This window comes from Aegilops tauschii, chromosome 6, assembly GCF_002575655.3.
Source record: "Aegilops tauschii subsp. strangulata cultivar AL8/78 chromosome 6, Aet v6.0, whole genome shotgun sequence".
NCBI lineage: Eukaryota > Viridiplantae > Streptophyta > Magnoliopsida > Poales > Poaceae > Aegilops > Aegilops tauschii.
Window position 1 is genome coordinate 410,012,420 of NC_053040.3, and position 23,875 is coordinate 410,036,294.

A 23,875-nucleotide genomic window follows, 5' to 3' on the forward strand; every position below is an offset into this window, starting at 1 on the left:
CATCCAGGGTTATTTGAAAAGTGTTTTTTAATGGAAAACCTGGATTAAGCTACTTGAACATTGAGCATCAAGATCTATAAGGATAGATCAAAAACGCTTAATAGTACTTTCAAATGAATACATACCGTGACAAGATTTTGAAGGAGTTCAAAATAGATCAGCAAAGAAGGAGTTCTTGGCTGTGTTACAAGGTGTGAGTATTGGGTAAGACTCAAGACCTGACCACGGCAGAAGAGAGAGAAAGGACGAAGGTCGTCCCCTATGCTTTAGACGTAGGCTCTACAGTATGCTATGCTGTGTACTACACCTGAAGTGTGCCTTGCCATGAGTTAGTCAAGGGGTACAATAGTGATCCGGGAATGGATCACATGACAGCGGTCGAACTTATCCTTAGTATCTAGTGGACTAAGGAATTTTCTCGATATGGAGGTGGTAAAATAGTTCGTCGTAAAGGGTTACGTCGATGCAAACTTTGACACTAATCCGGATGACTCTGAGTAGTAAACCGGATTCGTATAGTAGAGCAGTTATTTGGAATAGCTCCAAGTAGCGCGTGGTAGCTACATCTACAAGATGACATAGAGATTTGTAAAGCACACACGGATCTGAATGTTGCAGACCTGTTGACTAAAACCTCTCTCGTAAGCATAACATGATCAAACCCTAGAACTCATTGAGTGTTAATCACATGGTGATGTGGACTAGATTATTGACTCTAGTGAACTTTGAGTGTTAATCACATGGCGATGTGAACTAGATTATTGACTCTAGTGCAAGTGGGAGACTGTTGGAAATATGCCCTAGAGGCAATAATAAAATGGTTATTATTGTATTTCCTTGTTCATGATAATTGTCTGTTGTTCATGCTATAATTGTATTAACTGGAAACCATAATATATGTGTGAATACATAGACCACAACATGTCCCTAGTAAGCCTCTAGTTGACTAGCTCGTTGATCAATAGATGGTTATGGTTTCCTGACCATGGACATTGGATGTCATTGATAACGGGATCACATCATTAGGAGAATGATGTGATGGACAAGACCCAATCCTAAGCATAGCACAAGATCGTGTAGTTCGTTTGCTAGAGCTTTTCTAATGTCAAGTATCATTTCCTTAGACCATGAGATTGTGCAACTCACGGATACCGTAGGAATGCTTTGGGTGTACCAAACGTCACAACGTAACTGGGTGGCTATAAAGGTGCACTACAGGTATCTCCGAAAGTGTCTGTTGGGTTGGCACGAATCGAGACTGGGATTTGTCACTCCGTATGACGGAGAGGTATCTCTGGGCCCACTCGGTAATGCATCATCATAATGAGCTCAATGTGACTAAGTGTTTGGTCACGGGATCATGCATTACGGTACGAGTAAAGTGACTTGCCGGTAACGAGATTGAACAAGGTATTGGGATACCGACGATCGAATCTCGGGCAAGTAACGTACCGATTGACAAAGGGAATTGTATACGGGATTGATTGAATCCTCGACATCATGGTTCATCCGATGAGATCATCGTGGAACATGTGGGAGCCAACATGGGTATCCAGATCCCGCTGTTGGTTATTGACCGGAGAGTCGTCTCGGTCATGTCTGCATGTCTCCCGAACCCGTAGGGTCTACACACTTAAGGTTCGGTGACGCTAGGGTTGTAGAGATATTAGTATGCGGAAATTCGAAAGTCGTTCGGGGTCCCGGATGAGATCCCGGACGTCACGAGGAATTCCGGAATGGTCCGGAGGTAAAGATTTATATATGGGAAGTCCTATTTTGGCCACCGGAAAATGTTCGGGATTTTTCGGTATTGTACCGGGAAGGTTCTAGAAGGTTCCGAAGTGGGGCCCACCTGCATGGGGGGACCCACATGAACGTGGGTAGTGGGGGCAAGGCCCCACACCCCTGGTCAAGGCGCACCAAGATCCCACCTTAGAAGGAATAAGATCATATCCCGAAGGGATAAGATCAAGATCCCTAAAAAGGGGGGATAACAATCGGTGGGGAAGGGAAATGATGGGATTTCTTTCCTCCACCTTTGCCAACGCCCCAATGGACTTGGAGAAGAAACCAGCCCCGTCCACCCCTATATATAGTGGGGAGGCGCATGGGAGCAGCACCCCAAGCCCTGGCGCCTCCCTCTCCCTCCCGTGACACATCTCCCTTCTCCCGCGGCGCTTGGCGAAGCCCTGTTGGAATCCCGCTACTTCCACCACCACGCCGTCGTGCTGCTGGATCTCCATCAACCTCTCCCCCCCTTGCTGGATCAAGAAGGAGGAGACGTCCCCGCTCCGTACGTGTGTTGAACGCGGAGGTGCCGTCCGTTCGGCGCTAGGATCATCGGTGATTTGGATCACGACGAGTACGACTCCATCAACCCTGTTCTCTTGAACGCTTCCGCTCGCGATCTACAAGGGTATGTAGATGCACTCTTTTCCCTCTCGTTGCTAGAAGTCTCCTAGATTGATCTTGGTGACACGTAGGAAAATTTTGAATTTCTGCTACGTTCCCCAACACAAACTGGGATACAGATCGAAAGAGGCGCAGGCCTCCTGCCTGGGATCCTCCTAAACAACTCCTGGTCGTCGTCAGCGGACTACACGCAGTAGTAGGCACCTCCAGTGTAGTAGGAGTCGTCGTCGACGGTGGCGTCTGGCTCCTGGGCTCCGACATCTGGTTGCGGCAACCAGGTAGAAGGGAAAGGGGGAAAAGAGGGAGAAAAGCAACCGTGAGTACTCATCCAAAGTACTCGCAAGCAAGGAGCTACACTACATATGCATGGGTATATGTGTAAAGGGCCATATCGGTGGACTGAACTGCAGAATGCCAGAATAAAAGGGGGACAGCTAATCCTGTCGAAGACTACGCTTCTGGCCACCTCCATCTTGCAGCATCTAGGAGAGAGTACATGGTAAGTTCACCAAGTAGCATCGCATAGCATAATCCTACCCGGCGATCCCCTCCTTGTCGCCCCGTTAGAGAGCGATCACCGGGTTGTATCTGCCACTTGAAAGGTTGTGTTTTATTAAGTATCCGGTTCTAGTTGTCATAAGGTCAAGGTACAACTCCAAGTCGTCCTATTACCGAAGATCACGGCTATTCGAATAGATAAACTTCCCTGCAGGGGTGCACCACATAACCCAACACGCTCGATCCCATTTGGCCGGACGCACTTTCCTGGGTCATGCCCGACCTCGGAAGATCAACACGTCGCAGCCCCACCTAGGCACAACAGAGAGGTCAGCACGCCAGTCTAAATCCTATGGCGCAGGGGTATGGGCCCATCGCCCATTGCACACCTGCACGTTGCGAGGGCGGCCGAAAGCAGACCTTGCCTAGGAGGAGTTCCAGTCCAATCCGGCACGCGCCGCTCAGTCGCTGACGTCACAAGGCTACGGCTGATACCACGACGCCGAGTGCCCATAACTGTTCCCGCGTAGTTGGTTAGTGCGTATAGGCCAGTGGCCAGACTCAGATCAAATACCAAGATCTCGTTAAGCGTGTTATTATGAAGTAACCGCTAACGCCGACCAGGGCCAGGCCCACCTCCTAGGTGGTCTCAACCTGCCTTGTCGCTCCGCCACAAAGTAACATTCGGGGGCCGTCGGGAACCCAGGCCCACCTCTACCGGGATGGAGCCACCTGCCCCTTCAGCCCCCATCTCCGTACAGTATCATAAGTAATGTAACAGTATATAGTATATGCCCGTGATCACGGCCCAGTAGTATAGCATGGCAGACGGACAAGAGTGTAGGGCCACTGATGGAATACTAGCATCCTATACTAAGCATTTAGGATTGCAGGTAAGGGTAACAACTGTAGCAACAATGACAGGCTATGCAGCAGAATAGGATTAACCGAAAGCAGTAACATGCTACACTGCTCTAATGCAAGCAGTAGAGAGAAGGAATAGGCGATATCTGGTGATCAAAGGGGGGGGGCTTGCCTGGTTGCTCTAGCAAGAAGGGGTCGTCAACAACGTAGTCGATCGGGGCAGCAACGACGTCATTCTCGTAGTCTACCGGAGAATAAGAGGGGGAAGAAACAGTAAATACGGAGCAAACACAGCATCACAAAACATAACAAGGCAATACGCGGTGCTAGGGGTGACCTAACGTAGTACTAGGTGCTACCGGCGAAGGGGGGAAACATCCAGGAAAGTGTTCCAGGTGTTTGGCATTTTCGGACAGATGAAATGGAGGGGGATTGTTACATGTTCGCTATGCTAGGGACGTGTGGCGGACGAACCGACTGCGTATTCGGATTCGTCTCGAAATTCTGAGACACTTTCATGTACAAAGTATTTTCATCGGAGTTACGGTTATTTTTTATATGATTTTCCAAAGTTTTAAGTATTTTCTGAAATTTCTGGATTTATTATATTTAGTTTAATCCGAATTGACCAAGTCAATTTGACTAGTCAAAAGCGTATGCATGGCCCACATGTCACAGGCTGTACCTAAAAATAAATAAAACTAACCTAATTAAATGGGACCCACGTGTCATAGGCTTAGATATTTTTATCTAATTTATCTTATCTAACCATATGGCCTATATACTACACCTAACCACTAATTAGCCTAACTACTAGTACTAATTAGCTATTAACCTAAACAGGGCCAGCCTCATCCAGAGATCCAGCCGGCCACACACACATGGCCTCACACACACACACGGCACACTGCACAGGGCCGGCCAGAGGCACACAGCCGTGGCACAGACGGCCACACACGACACACACACACACAACCCGGCCATGACCATGACCATGGCCAACAGCAGTGGCAGTATCAGGCAACGACGTTGGAGGCAGCAAGCAGCGGCAGCAAACGACAGCGGAGTAGCAAGCAGCAGCAACGCATTAGCAGCAGCAGTTAAGCATGAGCAACACAGCCAACAGCAGCAGCGTGGCTAGGAGCAGTTCAGCAGCAGCAGGCGGGCGCAGCAGGGGAGCCGGCAGCGAACGGCTGCGGACGCGCGCGGCACACGGGGTGCGGGCGGCCAAGGCAGCAGGCGAGCGCGGGGCATGGCCAGGGCGCGGGCTGGCAGGCAGGGGTGCACGCGGACGGGGCCCTACTCAGGCTAGTGCGCACGGATGCGAAGCTTCGGCCATGGCGACCAAGCACGAGGACGACGATACGGCGACGAAGCAAGGGGGTAGTAGGGGGGAATGGAGGAGCAGCTCACCGGGAGGTCGTAGACGAGCTCGAGATGGCCGGGGAGGCCCGGTGGTGGAGATCGATGGCGGGGACGCGCGACGGCCGTGGCGGGAAGAAGAGGCGATGGCGAGGCTATGCGGTGTCCTAGCTTGAGCTGGCCCCCGGGATGGACGAAGGAGAGAGTGGCGGTCCTCCTGGACGTCCCCAGGTGGCGCGTGGAGCTTTCGGTGCGCGCGAACGACGACGGCACGGCGACGGTGGCGTCGGGTGTGGATGGCGAAGAGAGCAGCGACGCGTGTGGGGAGAAAGGGGGAAGCTAGGGTTCGTCGGGGGCGTGGGCGTGTTCTTATACATCTCTAGGGGTTCGCCGGATGCACGACACGGCGGCAAGGATGGCCATGGAGGTGGGGATGGCCGCCACGCACAAGCCTCTGCCTCCTCTCTGTACTGTACAAAGGAGGGAGAAAAAGGCTGGTGGTGGGCTTGGGCTGCCCACTGTAGCACTAGGCCTATAACTAGGCCTATAGTGCACGGTGGTCTTCCTTTTTTGTTTATTTTTCTTTTATATATTTTGTCTTGTAATTTTCTTCATCGCTTTGTATTTTAATTTAATACCCCAAAAGTTTTCTTGAAACTAAAACTTGTCACATAATTAGTACGCAATGTTTTGAGCTAGCACACAAGATTTCAAGTGATTTGGAAAATACATAAACATTTGTTTATTTTTAAAAGGCTATTTTAGTTGTTGCTGGGCCACTTTAAATTTTACTAGGGACTAATCGGTGAGTCAAATGATGTTAGTTTCTACATGTCAATTAGTGAAAAAATTGCAACATCTCGAACATTTTTAGTTCTTATATTTGAAAACTTTTGTTGTTTGCCTATATTTTAAATTTGAATTTGAATCGTTTTGAACTAACGCGAGTTTATCTACAGTAACCGAGATGATGTGGCATCAGTAGCAGAGGTTTACTGTAGCTTAATTATCCGGGCGTCACAGCGCCACACATGTAAAGTGCAACGCCTAGCCGCTAGGCGCCACACATGTAATGTGCAGCGCCTAGCGCGTAGGCGCTGCACTGTGACTTATCCAACCACTTGGTTGGCCCCCCTCTCCCACCCCCCCACACCACACACTCTCGCACTCTCTCCCCGAGCTTTGCCCCCTCTCCCACTCTCTCCCCCTCTCAAATCCTCTTCCAAATCTTGCAAATTTGAAGAATTTGTCCGTGGATTTCGAAGTCAAACCCTCCCTCAAGGTAATATTCTCCGATCCATTTGTTTTGATCCAAGTAAAGTTCTCCCATTGCTCATTTGTTCCTAGTTTGGGGAAACCCTAGTTTTGTTTGGATCTAGACATTTGGATGGAGATGTGAGATGTTTGTTTGCCAATTTCTATGATTAGGCTTTGTTAGTATGCTAGGGTTATTCTTATGGGTGTTCTTATGTTGGTGCTAGGGTTAGGTTTAGGGCTAGGGTTATGGTTATGGTTAGGGTACGACCGGCCACTTTTAGTATTACCCGCTGCTCCACCGACATAGCGTACGACCGGTGTTGTTTGTCCCAATGATCATCGAGAAGCCAAACCATCCTAACAATTTCAACAAAGCATTCTTGTCAACACGATTATCTTTTCAATTCAAAAAAACTAAAGTAGGCCTACTAGATGCAACCATATCAATCTATGTATCCAACCATATCAAATCAAACAAAACTAATAAACTAGGGTTCCACAAATAACTAGGCCTACTTCATACAAATAACTACATACAAATAACTTTTCCATAAACTAGGCCTATTTCATACAAATAACTTCATAAAATAACTTTTCCATAAACTAAACTAGGGTTCCACAAATCAAACAAACAAGGGTTGTAATACATGCAAAGTTCTAACACATGCAAGATTCAAATCTAATCAAATCAAACAAGGATTTCCCAAATCTTCAAAATATCATATTTTCTATGGATAGAAAGAAGGGGATCGGAGGAGAGTACCTTCTAGGGTGGATTGGTGAAGAAATGCACGGACCAAATCGTCGGATCTGAAGGATGTGGGAGAGGGGATTGAGAGGGGGAGTGGAGAGGGCCGCCGCCCTGTTCTGTTCTGTAACTGGCAATGGGGGTGGGTGGGGGAGGAGAGGGCTGGCGCGGCTGGATCTAAGTCACAGTGCAGCGCCCGACGGCTAGGCGCTGCACTTTACATGTGTGGCGCGTAGCTCGGAGGCGCTACACTGCTGGGTGCGGGCCCAGGGGCTGCCACGGTGGACAGGAGTGCAACGCTGCCGCGCTAGGCGCTGCACAGTAGGGTGTGGCGCCGGCGTGGCGGGCGCTACACAAAAGGATCAGGGAAGTGAAATAGTTTCGCACCCAGTTCATTCTGTGAAATGATTTCGTCCCAAGGTCAAAATTGTCAAATTTGCCCCACCTCCTCATCTCCAAATCGTGATTTCTATCCAGCTCAATCTCTCCATATCGCCGCCGGTGTGCTCGTCCCCGCCGGCCACGGCGATGCTTCTGTCCGCCTCCACTTGCGGCACCGCCGGCGCACTACGCAGGCTGTACGCACTCCTTGGCTGCCAAGCTTCTAGCCGACGGCGACGGTGTGTTGCGAAGCTAGCTCCGTCTTCTCGCCTGGGTTCACTAGATGAGTCAATCAACATTTTCCCTGTGCTCCCTGTACATTGTTGATGCTTAAATTTGAGCTGTAAAAATCTGAACAAAGGCACATCGCTTTCTTCTGAATTTGTTCTCATACAAGATGTGGCCTAAACGAATTTGATGTGCCTCCATGGTCAAGCTGCCGGGGCGCCGAGGAGCGTGGTCGTGGACAGGGCGGAAGAGCTGCGGGGACGGGGCGCCGGTGCTTCAGGGATAGAGCGAGCAGGAAGAGTTGCAGCGGCGGCGGCGGCGGCGGCGGCGGCTACGACGACGGGCGAGCGTGGGCGGCGGCTCCGAGTCAGGAACAAAAAGGGGATTCACATTGCTTTAAGATTCGTTCGTCCAGGTGTCAAGCGCTGGAGAGGGTCTCACGTTTGAGAGCGTACGACCAGGGTCGTATAAGATTTTCTTCCGTAAACTACCGTCTCAATTTATTTTTTAATAAACTCCCACAGCTTTGAGGCGGCGAGAAGCAGAGCCGGAGGAGGAGGGGAATCGGAGAAGATGGTTCTTCTCGTGGTAGCGACGGCGTCCGACCCGGCGTCCATCGGCCCCGCCGCCGCGTTCCTGGCTATGCCTGGCTGGTCCCCCGGCCCGCCCATCCCCGTGAGGAAGCTCTTCCTATCACCCATCAATCTAACCCCTTTGAGTTTCGAGCACATTCGGCTGTAGACGCTGTTCTTGGCAATCTGTATGCATCAATCGCAAGATTAACTTTGCCATTGACTAAGGATGATTAGTAGGCGACGAAGTGTGGTGCCGGTTAGGGTTGGCACAGTACCTAGCGTTTAGGAGTAGTTGCGACTGTGAAGCAGGAAGCTCTTTCGATGAGAAAAATCTCTGCCTCACGATTTGCTTCTTGAAGGGCAGAATTTCGCTTTTTGTTTGTCTACTGAAAAACCTCCATGTGGGAATAGATGTCATCTTAGAATGCGTGCAGTAAAATTATTTTGACTGTATTCTGTATCATTATTTTGGTTAGATTTGTCTTGAAGAATAGATTCAACCTATACTCTCTAGGTTTTGATATGTTAAATAGAAATTTGTTGCCAAAGCTGTGTTATTGAGATTATTACGGTGTCTGGAATGACACTTGTGACCCGAGGCATGACTGCTGTTGCTGGCAACATAGTGGCAGTGGCTGTAATCTGGGAGTAACAAGCTAACTGTTTATTAGGTGCGTTGTTGCTAGAATTTTATCCACGAGTATACCCTAGTAAATTGCATACCTCACTGGTGTACAGAGATCTAGGATCATGTAATGTAACAAAACAATGGTCCATCATGTTCCACTCTGATCTCAGTTAAAGTTACCTGCAACTTTTATCCTTATTTTATTTATTTGTAAGGTATCTGACAAATGTGTTTGTGGCATAGTTCCCAACTAACTGTTGCTGATATTTGTTTTTAGGAGGGGATGGAGAGCTTTACAAATGGGAATGTTAGGTTATTGAAGCATGAACGCAGCATTGTTGCAGAGGATGATCTTGACCGTCGGTGGCAGGAAGCCACTGGAGAAGCTGTTTCCGAGGTCATATTCCTCAGCAAACACACTGCAGTCTCCAACCGCCCTGCGCTCACTGTCCATCCAATCGGTTGGTTCTGCATTCATCTGTCTGTATCTTGTTTAACGCACAGGTGCAATCAAACCTCGATATGTTATGTGTAAAATCCTATTAAATGCGTAAATATGATACCACATACAAATTGTTAATACATTCGAAAGGTACTGCACTTATTCTTCTAGCATACAGGCAGTTAATTATATTCTATAATTTTCCTGATTTCCCTGTATACTGTGAGCCTGCGATTGTTTAGTTTCATGATTTGTGAGCAATGTCCGTGCTTTTCAATCCACATGCATACAGACATGTTGATTACTAATTAGTGGTTCCTTCTTACCACAATCGTTGTTTTATAATTGATGGTTCGCTCGTTCTTGTGAATCTACTTCTGAAGGTGTGCCACATCTGAGGGAGGATGAGACCCCCCCTCAAGGTGGGAGGCCTGGATGGGCAGCGGTGCCAGACCCTCGAATTGGCCCATGGTTCCGGTTGATGCAAAAGGTTGCTGCAGACCAAGGTCTTGTTCCAGAGTTTGAGGTACGTTGCTTCCTTGACGCCTTTTCTATTTCTGAATCAACTGATTTTAATACTGATTGTTTTTGAAGATCACACTTGAAGCTACTCACCATGGACCACTTACCAGTACACCCACGATGTTTGTTGAGGTAGGTACACATTTATATCCATCCTTAGTTCCTTACATTTTTTGTGCATTCTTTTGGATAAACTCATACAAGCTAATTTTTATCGCTTAGCGCAGCCAAAGGATCGGTGGTTTGTTATTTAAGAATTACACATAAATTCAGGGACAAGGGCCTATTTAACATATGATATGTAGGGTTGGGCTCTCCTCTACCGTTTCTTTCACAAAACAGACAAACACGAACTATAATGAGGATACCACAGTATCTCTGTTGAAGCATTTAGTCTATAAATGCCAACAATCATTTATATTATTATATTAGAACTTCCGAATCTTAAAAATCCAAAAGATAGATAATTTATTATTTGGACTATATTTTATCATATCAAAAGATTCACACTTGTGCAGCCCAAGCAGCCAGACAACCCACCTCTGTAAAACATCCTGCATTTGACATGAAAACTAATGAACCAAATAATCAACTCCTCCAAAAGATGCTGCACAGAAAAAACTGGCTGATCGAGATGCAATAAAGTGGTTACATTGGGTTCATATGAATTTCCTGATATAAAAGCAGCAGATGGCCACTCGTGCAGTTGATTTACATATAAATGCAAAACAAGCAAGTCTACGCTATTGTCAATGAGTATGTTGTACCAGAATAGCTAATGTGAATGTTTGTATGACAGGAAGTACACAAGAATACTGGGGTAGACAAGATGCTGCGCAGGCCATTGCTCTATCTCTCTCTCTCTCTCTCTCTCTCTCTCTCTCTCTCTCTCTCTCTCTCTCTCTCTCTCTCTCTCTCTCGTCATGTACTTTGTTCCTTGTGGATTTGCAAGAGAACCCGAAGGGTTTTATTGTTCGAACTGCAAGATCTCATGCCACCCCCCCTCCCCCCTCCAGAAAAAGATCATAATGCATGTATAGGTTGAAATTAGTACAGCAAAGCATTGACATTTATTGGCGCATTGCCCATATTCAATACCTTTCAGCTAAAATGTCAGCTTTCATCCTTTTTCTTGAGTGTCAAACTTTCTTTTGTTTTAATTATGCATAGTACCTGTTGGAGCAGTACCAATTAGGCAACTACCCAATGTGCAGAACTTTGTTTTAATTGTCACCATAAGTCCTAATGTGGTAGAAGCAGGTAAGAACTTGCAAAAAATGCACTCTTATCACTGTTTAAAGTAACCGCAGGCTCATAATTCTCTAAATATTAATCAAATGTACATTTGACGACTAATTTGTTTCAAAAGTAAAAACAAAACATAGGAGAACATGAAACTGAGCTCTCCAATCATTTCAGGTTCTATGGAAAGGTCTTGGTCTTGAGGAAGGAAATGCTGTTGGAACTTGGCTGGGGTATGTTGACATATTCTTTTCTCTTTATGGAGTCTAACAATGAGGTGGTTGCATGGCTGGTTAGAATCTTTGCAGTAATTTATTATGTTTTATGGGGGTGAGCAGTGATTTAATTAAGAATTCTAACAGGAACTTTAAACCGCTCTGGGAATTAGGATGATTGGAATTTAACAACTCGAATTCAAGATTGTGCGAATAAAATGTTAGATCATCTGCAACGATGTATTAGTCAAAAGATTTATGACTTAACAGTCTTCTATACTCCCTGCATCACTAAATATAGGTTTTCTTAAATGCATGCAGTCAAGCACTTATTTTTGTCAGTATGTAAAAATGTTACTTCTCGACAGACCAGGACATAGATGGATCAGTGTTATGATAAACGAAAAATAATTTCACTTTCAATATATTATGCTTCGCAAATTAATTTTTCTTTTGAACTGAAAACTGTAGGAGAGGTCCAGACAGTAAAAGTTTGAAATTACAAGTCACAAACATTGGTCCTTTAGCAATATGTGCCACAATTCAGTTGACCTTGGTTTGTGAAACCTGTATCATTCTGCATTGGCATAATTAAGTTCTGTTATGCTCTTGCATACCAGGGCTGCATCTTATCACTGTCATACTTGTTTGGTATTTGAAATGGCAACCTTCCCTTTTTTGTTTCAAGTATTCAATCATTACTTTTGCTCTTCTTAAGGCTCCAAACCTCATTTCTGGTTATGCAGGAGTGGTGAAAAGGTTCTACTAGGTATCGGTGGTGGTCACTACGCCCCTCGTCATATGGATATTGTCATGTAAGCCCTGAGGTGAAATTATCATTGCAGCAGTTTCTAACGATGCATTGCCACCCCTCGAATTCTGGACTTATAATGCTTATTGTAGTTGTAATGATTCAGTATAAAAGTGTATGACCTAAGCCAACCCACTTTGTTACAGATAGATGACTGGCTGTTTCTTTTCATGCTCATGTTATGTAGTGAAGTTGCTCCCTGATATTGATCATGAATCATGATGATATTATCTGAGGGAACATCCATGAGATTCACCTTAGATCACCTAATACCTGCATTTTGTGATTCCTTCCTTCTTAAACCTGGAACACCCCTCCCCGTACCCCCCGCGCCGCCCTCCCGAGCGGGGCGACCGGGGCGGCCCTCCCTCCCCTCGCCGCCCAGCCCCCACCTCCCACCCCTCCTCCCGCCGCTGCTCCGGTGTAGATCGGGCGCAGATACGGCGGCGGCTGGCGGCGGGGGGTTGGCCTGCGGAGCCCTGCAGGCCCAGATTTGGCCGGCGGGGGGTTGGTCTGGACTCTGGCCTCCGACGGGTCTCCTTCGGCTGGGCTGGCGGGATGAGGTCGTTGGGATCGGCGGCTCTGCGCTGCGTCGGCTGCAGTGCGGCAGCAGGAGCTTAACGGGCCCGATCTGGGCCCGGCTGGGCAGGGGGTCCGGCGTGCTCCCGCGCCTGCGTCCGGTCTGCTACGGCTTGTGCCAGTGGAGGTTGTCCCCTCCCACGTGGCTGTGGTGCTCCCGGTCCCTATCGGCGGTGGTCTCGTTTGGTTCGGCCGGCCTCGCAGCGTCTGTGGTGGAGAGACGACGGTGGTGTCCTCGTGACTGTGGTGGCGCAGGTTGGTGGGCGGTTGGCGTGGTGGAGCCGCCGGTTGGTCCTGGGTTGTGGGTATGAGGGGCAGGGCGAAATCCCTCTCGTGTCCGCCCGGCACCGACGCGGTGACGCCTGCGGGCGCCATCAACCTTCTTGAAGGGCGTCGGGAGTACCTCTCACCCGCTTCCCTCCGTGTACCGGGAGAAATCCTAGGATTCGTCCGGGCAGCAGCGTCGTCGTCGTCGCAGTCCTTATTGAGGGTGTTGCTTGGTTCGCGGCGGCTCGATGGCATTGGAGCGTGGTGGATGTTTCCGGTGGGCGCAGCGGTTGCGGGGTGCTTCAGCTTTCGTTCATCCGGTGCTGCCGGCATTTCTTTCTCTTGCTTTTCTCTTGTTTTTCTTTTGGGCATGATTGTGCTGTTTGCCCCAGTGTCGAACTTCTGGCTGTATCGGGTGGTTGCTATATTAATATAGCGGGCGCAAGCCTATTTCGGTAACCTGGAACACATAGAGAGATGAAGGGGGAGAGGTAATACACGTGGTTCCACCTGTCACAGCAGCATAAGATAAATTCACCAATAGTACAACCAAATATACCATACATGGATCTCGAAGCAAAATATGTGGCCTTTATGAAGTGCTCTAATGCCAGTGTGCAAAAATGCATTCTTGAACATCTTATAACTTGTTTGTAACATGATTATGTAGTTATTAGTTTAAATGTTATTATTATACAAAGCATACCGTTGAAATGGATAACCATACTAGAAAGAAAACAGTTTGTTCTGTACTGTTTGATCGGTTCTGACTTTTACCTAATTGCCGATAAATTCCGTATCTCTTATGCTGAAGCGAATGTGTATGCAGCCCTATTCCTAAGTGACTACTCTTTCCGAGCTATGTGTTCTCAGTTTATGTATATACTTATTTAGTGAGGGGCAAACTGGCAGAGATGTGAGCATTCCATTCATGCTTGAACAATATTAGTAGTCTGATATTGTTTACATCCTCAATTTTTATCAGCAAAGATGGTGTCTGGGTGGGTCATCTCCTGTCTGGTTACTCTTTGCCAATGGACGCTCCGCCTCAAGTAAATGGAAAGAGTTCTGGTGAGGTTGGTGGGATGTGGATGCATTCCATCAAAGTTTCGTATGAAGCCACGAAGGCAGGATTTCCTGGTGGTGAAGTTATAGCACATCTTGATCAGAAGTAAGTAGCATAACCAGTTTCTTCTGGGACACCTCTTATAAAAAGACTGCATAATTGTAGTAGCAGTTTCATAAACTGGGTTAATTAGCAGCAACCAACCCACCTTAAGGTGAAAACAAGCTTGTTTCGGTTCCCAAACAGCAAAATCTCAAATAATCTTTCTTGCAAATAGGTCGTATTGGAACTCTTGTGATCTTTCAATGTTGCTCAGTGCGGTTCCTGTGCACTGCATGCCATCACAATCTATGAAATGAATATTCAATACTTTTTCTGGCATTTGGTTTTATTTGATGTATATGGCTAAATCATTTATTAACCTAGTTATACCCTCCATATAATTCAAAATCTCTGACTAGTTCAAGCACCTAAATATTACGCTAGTTGAATCTTGAATGAGCATGATAAGCTTTCCTTGATATCATATACGTTCTTTTGGTTCATACTAGCTTGTACTGTTTGTCTAGAGTCTCTTGATATCAATGTCCATCGAACATTGTTGAGTGACACTCTTGGCAGCAGTAATAGTTGTGATCACATTTTTCATTTTCCCTCTTCTTTTCTGCTGGACGGTCCGCATTTATCTTAAGTTCAACATTAACAGCTGAAGTTTTCTGCAACTGTTTAATAACTTTTGTCCATGACTATCTCATCATACTCGCCTTTCACTTCATATATAATCATATGATGTTTCATTGGGAGGCATTTTGCCCAAATTTGTTCTTGTATAGCTTTAATCACAATGAAAATTCTGCTTCAAAGGTTCATTTATGATTTACTGCAAGCCTATTTAGTGTAGGGTTCATTTGGATGGCGACAGCGATGAACATTTGCTAATGCCACCTTTTTTGTGTGCTAATGCTACCTTGATCGTGTTGTAGTCTGATGTTTTTGGTGCTTGCTTTGCAGGAGCTTCAAGGGCTGGCAAAAGAACGCCATCACGAGCTATTTGCAGGAGCAAAATATCAGGATAGGAAAACCCAATGATTTCCTCTGCACAAATACTTGACCACGCCCACAAGGCAAGTCGTCGAAGTGACTTCACCCTCCCTAGGGCTTGGCTCATGCAAATTGAGTAAATATAGAGCACTGTATTTTGATAATCCGATTTCAAGATGTAGAGTACTCCCTCCCCATTCATCTTAGAAGGCCTGGCTTGTGCCAAAAGAGAAAAAAAAAAAAAATAAGAGAGAGACGTATCTTAAGGGCACGTTTGTCTGCCAGAATACGCGTGCTTGTGGTTCGAAGAGTTGGCAGGCAAATGGGGCTATCATTATCCGTATTTTATTTCTATTGACTGACTAGATGATGGTTGAGACTTTACAAAAAGAACATGGTTGAGACTGGTACGCGTACGTTCCAGCTGGTTAGAGCATGCCAATCAATCCCGGTCACATAATGGAGCCCGTCAGAGTTCAACTGCTAATTAGTCCTCGCACGCCAAGCCACCAAGAGGCGTGGGCAAGCTAACACGCTGCCATCTCAACACGTTTGGGCGTACGTGCACTATAATGACCCTTATCCATGGACGAGCTGCTGCCTGTGGGATCGATTTGGGTTGTTCGTGTAATCATGACAGGTACTGGTAATCATGTTAGTATCCACTAGCAAAAGAGCCCGTGCGTTGCAACGGGGGTATAATATTATACTGGTTCAACATCAGTTGTATCAAACATATAGCTTTAGCATCCTCATGTTTTCCTTCCTTATCCACTACTTTGCCTTAACAATCCAAACACGTTTTGACCTATGTTTTTCACTTGTACCTCTGAAGAAAAGCATTACTGCATATTTATGTATCATTTTTTATGGTTTCATATAAAGGTATCAAGATGATGAAATTTTATTAGCCATGAGCCATGAATCAGAAAATGTTTCATGGGAAAGCTGAGGACAATGCAAGCCATTAGCATGTTAATTTCATCCAATCGCTTCAATTATTTGCCAACTGAACTTTGCTAGAGCTTTCGTCTCTTCAATAACCATGGCCTTTGTTGCCTTGCAACATTGATCATCGCTAGAAGCCAGGGTCCATATCCCATCAATAACATACTCCCTCTGTCCCATAATATAAGAACGTTTTTGACATTACACTAATGTCAAAAACGTTCTTATATTATGGGACGGAGGGAGTTCTTCTTTGTCTTCCCTTTAAAAAGCAAAATTGACGTTCTTTCCCCCTCTCAAATGCATCAACGGCAAGAACATCACGATAAAACATTTAGTGTATCACAAATATGGAGAATAATTAAGGTACTCAACTTCCATAATGCCAATTTAAGAAAACTCAGACCTAAGTTGACTTTGAGCCTGGGTTTGGGCACTCGACAATGAACATCTAGGTCAGTTGCTCGCTTATTTATAGGCTGATCCATTGGAGAGTAAATATGCGATTATTGATAGGTAAAAGTTTATTATCGGTGTAAGAGTATAACTTGATGTTGTACAATAGAACCCTGCAAAAATTATCAGTATGTTCCAAAATCATAAGGGAATTTGAAGAAAAAAAATACTTCCATTACAAAACAAAATTTAGTAAGATACAAAACATTAATTTTATTCAGAGTGTACAAGATTAATTTGAGCATATTTAGACTCAATTGCACAGAATATTCAAATTCAAAGGATACAAAAAGTAAATGGACAAAATCTACCCAGAAGTGCTGCCACATGTGTCTACTGCCACTGCTGGAAATGCTGCACGTATCGTCAGTGTTAGTGGGAATGGCTAGTACTAGTAAATAAGGAAACTGTAATTTGAACAGCAGCATGTCCCAGAACCACACCTCAAGCAACATCTCGTAGCCAGTATAGCTCCTCATCCTCTCCAATGTAGTGATCCTAACCTCATTATCACTAATCTATCCATGACAGTGAACTGACATAAGTTTTAGAATCCCAAAAAAAGGAGATTGTAGCATTTGGTTTTGCCAGGGTAGGGAGGAGCTCGGACAGAAAAAGGAGTCGGTGGAGATAGCTTAGCCTTGCATGCGAGAGCGCCGAGCTCGAGTTTGGTGGGAGGCGGCATAGCTCAGACATATGCCTGCATCAGTAAAAAGATGTAAAAACTTCTCATATTTGCAGTTATCCATGAGAACAAAATTTTGCTAACTCACGAAACTCATAGTCAGAACCTTACAAGAATTATTCTCTTGTCTTGTCAGCGTGCTACATAGCAATAGTCTCATTTCGAAAATTGATGAACCGTTATATGCTTGGACACAATATTTTGAGATAGATTATTGCTTGCTTCATGGACTCATGCAATCTTAGTATCATTAGCGATCTGGAGAGAGAAAAGCAACATTAGCAATGAAATGATCACATGAGACTGCATTAAGTTGCCGAATAGCAGAGCACACTTAGTCTTGGTTTAACATATATATGGCCCCATAACTGAGTGCAAAAATGCTAGGACTGTGCACATATTCATTTATTAGTTACTTAATTTGACAAGAAAGTAGAGATGACAGTAAGTAGAAAAAAACTAAAATATGTGGTAACTGAAAGAGACCTATTTTCATTGCCTGCATTAAAAGAGGATGAAAAATGCATATGCATATCAATCCAGCAAAGCTTCCGCCCAAGCAGTGGAACCTCTAGATGTCTGCTTCGGTGGAATGGAAGTTGCTCGCTCACCTGAAGGCACCCGGAAGGGATCGACTGGAATGGGAGCTGCCGGAACCGGAGCGCGGCTGGTCAGAAACACAAGGGGCCAACACGGTCTATGTCAAGGGCTGACGCCTCGCTCCCATGGTCGATGTTAAGGTCGCGGTTGCGGTCAAAGTTGCCGACGCCAGCTTCAACGTCTCGCCCTCATCGTAATCCTGGTCGTCCCCTGTTCAGCCATTCCCAATGCTTGTCACCAAAAAGAAATCCACCATTTACCCTTAGTTAACAGTGTCGAGCTAAATGGGATTTAACATAAAAGTATAACAGTGTCGTACCTTAGAATCAGTGACCAAAGACCGTAAGCTGGATGGAGATGGAGTAACCAATACCCAGAAATCTACAAATCCGCTGCTTTGATCTGAAGGTATTTTCTAATTTTTAGAAGTAGAAATCACATACAAAGTCACCTGAAAAGGAGCAGCATATGAACTTATAGCGAAAGCTGAAGGCATGGCAATTCTGGGCAGCATTTATGGTGCTGTTGGAACAACATGTGAGTGCAAGCATGATATTGAAGGTGCTATGCCATTGCATCTATTTAATAAAATGTGCAAAGCTAATTAACCTTGAAAGATCCGCTTGTTGAGTTCATCCTCTACATATCTATACACGCAATTTATTCAGGTAAAAATCCATCTTCTTTAACACTGAAAGAATCATAAAAATTGATTGACTTAAATGCAATATCACAATAAAATGGATCTGATGAGAAAGAGGAAAGGTGGATCACTTTGGTTACCTGACGAAGACGGATGATGAACCCTGCGTCGGCACCTTGACCATGGCCTTGTGTAGGCTGGCGACGCGGATCTGCGTCCCCACACCCACGTACAGGTTGGAGCTCTCCCATCGCGTCGCCGGTGGGGCTTCAGTAGATGACGTCGTCAGCCTGTTCATAAGAATGATTTCTGTCAAGTCATGAGCAATTGTCTAAAGTGGATTTCAAAGTTCAGTTTGTACAGAAAAGCCATGTAAATACCTTGGGGGTAAAATCTTCTGGAACGTATACTGAATTGGATTTCAGCTCTGATATAGCGAAAGGAGGCCGCGACTCGGTGTGCAGATACCTTAAACTTTGGGCGATGCCGATGGCTATTTTCATTCGTCTGAGCCAAGAGAATTGGGCCACTTCCCCATCTAAAGAAAGAAAACAAATGAGATCAAATCTACGACACATAGAAAATGCAAATATTTAGTCTGTCGTAACGAAACTGAAGAGATAGACCTACAGTGTAGGTACGGTGCTCATACAGGGTCCCATTTGATGCGTACTCAAAGACTAACATCCTCGAGAATGGGTCACTCTCTCTGCAATAGTCCAGAAACTTTGCTATGTTTTCATGATTCAACCTTGCCATATCAATAACCTACAATGTTCATCCCATTTTATTTGAATTAAGAGGTGTTTTTGAGTCACAATTTTAGACAAATGAACTACCTTGTTTTGGTAAAAGAGCTCATGCTGGCTAGTCCAATGACCTTCAAAGGAGAATAGTAATATGAAAGAAACCTCAGGTCCATCCTTCATTGCTCCTTTGTAGACTACATTCTCCGGAGTTGAGCCAATTATGTTGCTAAAATCCTCACACGCTACGTCAAATTCCTGGCGACTCAACTTTGGCAAATTTTCAGCATATCAAAATCTGAGGAAAGCATGAACACATTAGCAACAATATATGTTAGACAAAATAATCAATTTATTTTATAAAGTTAATACCAACCAATCAGTACTGTTATCTCGCCGCTCCAACTTTTTGATCTACTCTGTGATGATATTCTTATAGAAGGCTTTAGATTGCAGCTTCTGGAGGCAGTAACAACACCAGTGATCACAAAAACAATTAGGTGAGTACCGGTTGCGATTTCCAAAACAATAAGCCAAGTCAGTTGCTGCACTTTATCATGCTTATGCTCAGAAGTATTATGTTTTCATTGAAAAATCACTCACTTTTCTTCAGATTGCAGAAACTGAAGGTTCGTTTTTTAGTCACACTGTCCCAAGACAGACCTCAACTTGTATCTTCAAATACGAGCTTAGCATAAAAAGTCAGAATTTTCTAAAAGTTTAAGACATACACATGATCCAAGTCAACCAATCTAGGCATGGTACAGTCTATAAAGATGATTCACTACCTTATTGTGTTATCAATTGATGAAAAATTGACACAGCTTCTAGGATAATCCTGCTAGTACAACTGTAACAGTTACAATAATAATCTTGGTTTTTTCATTTGAATAAAAGAACACAAACCATCATGAGGCCCCTATAGAATCAGCACAACCATGATTCTGATCTTTTTTTGCGTGGACTATGATTTTGATCTGCTATAAGATTTATCCTTATAAGTTCATAATATTCAGAGTTCAGACCTCACCAGTGGAAAAACTCCTAGCAAAGCCATGTATGCGTGAAAGAAACATCAACAGTTAGTATTATCTAGATAACCATGAGAACATATAAAATTAATAAAGTGCTAAAGGAATCGATCAAGCGTGGGAAATTTACATGGTTGCTAGCTAGCTAGCATGGGCTATTAGCCAATGGAACACGTACCGGAAGATCAATCAGGCATGATGTATGGTAGTTTCGTGCACATCTGGTTGGCTTGCTTCATCGTCGTTGCCGGCTAGTACGTGTACATCTGGTCAGCTTGCTTCTTCGTACTTCTACAACATTACCTTGATCTGAAGTGGATTTGAGTTTCACTCGCTCCCTCCCTATCCTCCCGAGGAGAGGCGCTCCTCACGCGCGAGACCAGTGCCCTCGCACCGCTGCACCCCTGCCGCACCCTTCCTTCTTCCCCGTCCTTCTTCTCCTACCTCTCCTCCTCCCTGGATCCCCCTCTGTCTCTCTTTTATACCAGAAAAATCAAAGCCCCGCCATGACCTTGGAGCTCTCCTTGCCAGCCATGGAGGCCTGCCTCCACCTGCAAGGACCTCTCCCGCCGCGCCGGATACCTCCTTCTCCCGCGCCCGCTGGATCCCGCCGCCGCCGGTCTGCACCGAGCAGACGCATCGTCCCCAGCCCCTCGAGCCGCCGCGCTGACCTGAGCCAGAAGCTGCGCTCGAGCGCTGCGGCAGGGGCGGCGAGCGGGCAGAGGTGCGGCGGCGGCGGCGGCGGCGAGTGGTGCGGCGGCGGCTAGGGGATTTGGCTCGGCAAGGCAGGGTCGAGGCGAGGGAAGCGTACGGGTATTTTTTTCCAGCGAACCGTTTTTTCTTCGCAGATTAATGATGGATTGCAGGTTCAATACACAAAATCACAGGGGCTTTTTTGCAAAAAATGCGTGACGATGAGCGGGCTGGCAGAACCACTAGCCGCTTTATTATTATGGAAAGATTTGGCATATGAATAACAAAATAAAATCTGACATGACAATCTAACCGAATGACCCGAAGTGATTTTCACCATCAAAAGACCACAAGAATTGATAATTTCTTTATACGTGTAGTACACCACTCCTAGGACACCATAAATTCATAAAGTTTGACCATTTTTAAAGAGAAAACTATTTACATTTGAGTACTAAATGCATATCATGAGATACATCATGAATTAATTTTTCATATTGTATACATTTGGTATTGTAGATATAAACTAGCTGGGTGACCCATGCATTTGCGCGGCTAGATTTATCAATTATTGTTTTGTTAGCTACCATTCAATTTATAATTTGGTGCTACATTAGTGTTGATATTTCCGAATATGTACCAAATGCACTTTGTCAAACTTTCCTTAGTTTGTCTTATCAGAAAATTCATATGCACTATATCATGAAACCGAAGGAATATAATCGGAACTACTCTGCAACCTACGCTTACTGCCTGATTTGCAGCCGACTCTTAATACAGCGGGTGTGCTACACTTGTTCATGTTCATGTGTGGTTGGATCCATGCCATCGTGCAAGAATCGGCTGGACATCGTGGTCCGTATAGCAGCACTCTGAGTATAATTTTGCAGGCACACGAGTGCACTACGCCGCCACACATGACAGTGGCACAAATTTGAGTATTTATAGACACGTGTAGGACCGAATCTCAGAATGATCCACGTGTGGAAACAGGCCCCGTGTAAGTGATCCTCGTACACATTTCGTCCCCTTCGCTACCAAACAACAACTCGTATAAATTGATGTAAAAAAATCGTATATTGCGGTATTTCACCCACATCTCACAGCTTAAACTAAGGGACTGCAAATCCGTAAACTAAAACACTGTCCGAAGTAAACACGCGAAATCGATCAACATCAATTCGGGTTTAACTCTTTAAGCCCGAGAAGGAGAAGGCGCCGGCACCGCGGCTGGCCCTGGCGCGCCGGCGCGAGCAGCAGGAGCCGGAGCCGGAGCGCTCGCCGTCGTCATGCTGGCCCAGAGGCGGTCGGCGATGACCCGGTTGGCGGCGTCGGAGGTGTGGTACGCGTCCCAGAACACATACGCCTTGCGGTCGCGGCAGGGCGTCGAATCCGGCAGGCAGAGGCCCCCGACCTTGGTGTCCACGCCGCAGCACGACGTGTCGGACGTCGTGAACCCTGCAACGAACACCAGCGCAGAAGAAAAGAAGAGGAGGTCAGGCACGGACCACGACGCACCGGAACGGCTTGGCCGGCGCCGTCGATGTTACCGTACCGTTTCTCTCTGGGTGGTCGATGAGCTCCTTGACGACGGAGTAGCAGTCGGCGAGCGCCATCTGCGCGCCGGGCAGCTTGGCGTTCATGCCGTCGAGCAGCTTCTTGGCGGCGGCGTTGAACTGCACGGCGTAGCTGTTCACCTGGGCTATGCACTCCCCGGTGGCCGACTTGACGCGCTGCGACGGGATGCAGCCCAGCGGGGGCAGCCCGTTGAACGCCACCTTCCGCGCCCCGAGCCCGTACAGCCTCTGCATAGTTCATCAGTCGTCTGTCTGTGAAATCGATGCATTCCCGACTTGATAATCGACTCTAGCTTTGTGCATGTCTCTAGTCTGGGACAGTGATCAGATGTGTTCTTGCCTTGAGCTGGCGGTCTAGAGTGGCGACGAGGAGGCGGATGAACTGGTCGTGCGTGTACGTGGTGCCGTCCGCCATGAACGGCTGCAGGAAGTTGTTGATGTAGTCGTTGCTCCCTAGTTCAGACGATCAAATTAATTTATGATGCACATATTTGAATCCATGAGCTCGTACTTCACGCACTGAGACGAAGGCAAACGACGTACCGAGACCAATTTGGAACATCGCTGCGTTGACGGTCTCCTCGGCGGCCTCCTTGCCGATCTTGGCTATCATCGCCCTCTTCACAGTCTCGAAGCACGATATCTGCTCGTCGAACGAGAAGTACTCCACCTGCCAATTGCAATGCCTCATTTAACCGTGTCAGAAAACTCTCCACGGGAGCTACCGATCAGTTTCTGCAGAGGAGAAGTGATTAGCAATGCGGCTTACAAAGTAGACGCCGGTCTCGTTCAGAATGCCGGCGCCACCAGACGCGAAGTTGACGCCGGCGAGGAAGTCGTCGTCGGCCATCGACAGGGAGAGGAACGGCGGCGGGGGTGGGATGCCAAACTTGGCAGCTGCATCAGTCCAAACATCCTTCGGTCATGCCACTCGATCGCGTCGCACGTGTACATACACGGTTCATGAACTAAGTAGTAACGTTGACAGTCAGTAGTGACTTACCCATGTAGTCTCCAATGGTTCTGCCGTTGGTGAACCTCCCGGTGGCGACGCCGTTGGGGTAGTCGATGCCGTACCAGGGGTAGTTGGACCTGGCGAGGGAGAGCTGGAAGTAGTTGTTGTTCCCCACGTCCGACATCGAGTCGCCGAACACGTACGTCACCGGGCCCTTGGTCGCCGTGCCGCCGGCGACCCAACAATGTGCGGCGGCGATGGCGATGCCGACGACGAGCGCGCGGAGAGCTGCCATTGCTTGTTGCTTTGGTGCAGTACTCCCAAACCGAAGAACACACACAAGCGTCTGTGTGTTGGTGCTGATTTGCATGGCGGGGCGGCGCCGATTTATAGTGCGGTACAA

General features: G+C 46.4%; 3 protein-coding genes across 52 annotated transcripts; 1 reads left to right on the forward strand and 2 right to left on the reverse strand.

The window, feature by feature from the left end:
- Positions 1–7,598: 7,598 nt before the first annotated feature.
- On the forward strand, positions 7,599–15,574 carry LOC109745272 (D-aminoacyl-tRNA deacylase). The gene is made up of 11 exons (XM_073502328.1): positions 7,599–8,067; positions 8,103–8,165; positions 8,275–8,425; positions 9,231–9,414; positions 9,779–9,921; positions 9,990–10,053; positions 10,717–10,768; positions 11,336–11,392; positions 12,121–12,189; positions 14,017–14,202; positions 15,109–15,574. Exons 1-11 carry the CDS (start codon positions 7,940–7,942, stop codon positions 15,206–15,208), a joined length of 1,197 nt encoding a protein of 398 aa, XP_073358429.1. The 5' UTR covers positions 7,599–7,939; the 3' UTR covers positions 15,209–15,574.
- Positions 15,575–16,694: 1,120 nt separating this feature from the next.
- On the reverse strand, positions 16,695–21,091 carry LOC109745275 (probable LRR receptor-like serine/threonine-protein kinase At1g63430). 50 transcript variants are annotated; one of them, XR_012188010.1, is made up of 13 exons: positions 20,426–21,091; positions 19,820–19,891; positions 19,593–19,675; positions 19,310–19,514; positions 19,101–19,238; positions 18,851–19,008; positions 18,611–18,760; positions 18,437–18,518; positions 18,147–18,278; positions 17,839–18,057; positions 17,339–17,485; positions 16,986–17,242; positions 16,695–16,896 (listed from the first exon to the last, which is right to left on the reverse strand). XR_012188010.1 is itself a non-coding variant. In XM_073502307.1 (13 exons), the coding sequence occupies exons 4-7, from the start codon at positions 19,397–19,399 to the stop codon at positions 18,740–18,742; spliced, it is 411 nt and encodes a 136-aa protein (XP_073358408.1). In that variant the 5' UTR covers positions 19,400–19,514; positions 19,593–19,675; positions 19,820–19,891; positions 20,426–21,091; the 3' UTR covers positions 16,695–16,896; positions 16,986–17,242; positions 17,339–17,485; positions 17,839–18,057; positions 18,147–18,278; positions 18,437–18,518; positions 18,611–18,739. The 50 variants fall into 50 exon arrangements, 32 of the variants coding, with proteins under 32 accessions (XP_073358408.1, XP_073358422.1, XP_073358401.1 ...); XR_012188017.1 differs by having other exon boundaries at positions 19,382–19,514; positions 19,820–20,260; positions 20,426–21,056; XR_012188022.1 differs by having other exon boundaries at positions 18,147–18,229; positions 19,351–19,514; positions 19,820–20,260; positions 20,426–21,056.
- An 881-nt stretch (positions 21,092–21,972) lies between these two features.
- Positions 21,973–23,875, reverse strand: LOC141020504 (GDSL esterase/lipase At5g37690). The gene is made up of 6 exons (XM_073502297.1): positions 23,521–23,875; positions 23,287–23,414; positions 23,061–23,187; positions 22,858–22,970; positions 22,496–22,745; positions 21,973–22,398 (listed from the first exon to the last, which is right to left on the reverse strand). Exons 1-6 carry the CDS (start codon positions 23,840–23,842, stop codon positions 22,136–22,138), a joined length of 1,203 nt encoding a protein of 400 aa, XP_073358398.1. The 5' UTR covers positions 23,843–23,875; the 3' UTR covers positions 21,973–22,135.

Coding starts and splice junctions, on each gene's coding strand:
- LOC109745275 (XM_073502300.1), bottom strand. CDS start 19,132: ATGGGACCCTGTATGAGCACCGTACCTACACT. Junction 19,009..19,100: donor ATGAGCACCGTACCTACACT/GTAGGTCTATCT, acceptor TTCTTTCTTTAG/ATGGGGAAGTGGCCCAATTC. Junction 18,780..18,850: donor CAGAAGATTTTACCCCCAAG/GTATTTACATGG, acceptor ATGACTTGACAG/AAATCATTCTTATGAACAGG.
- LOC141020504 (XM_073502297.1), bottom strand. CDS start 23,842: ATGCAAATCAGCACCAACACACAGACGCTTGTGTGTGTTCTTCGGTTT. Junction 23,188..23,286: donor ACGAGACCGGCGTCTACTTT/GTAAGCCGCATT, acceptor TGCAATTGGCAG/GTGGAGTACTTCTCGTTCGA. Junction 22,971..23,060: donor GATGTTCCAAATTGGTCTCG/GTACGTCGTTTG, acceptor CGTCTGAACTAG/GGAGCAACGACTACATCAAC.
- LOC109745272 (XM_073502328.1), top strand. CDS start 7,940: ATGTGCCTCCATGGTCAAGCTGCCGGGGCGCCGAGGAGCGTGGTCGTG. Junction 9,415..9,778: donor GCTCACTGTCCATCCAATCG/GTTGGTTCTGCA, acceptor CTACTTCTGAAG/GTGTGCCACATCTGAGGGAG. Junction 10,769..11,335: donor GCTGCGCAGGCCATTGCTCT/ATCTCTCTCTCT, acceptor CCAATCATTTCA/GGTTCTATGGAAAGGTCTTG.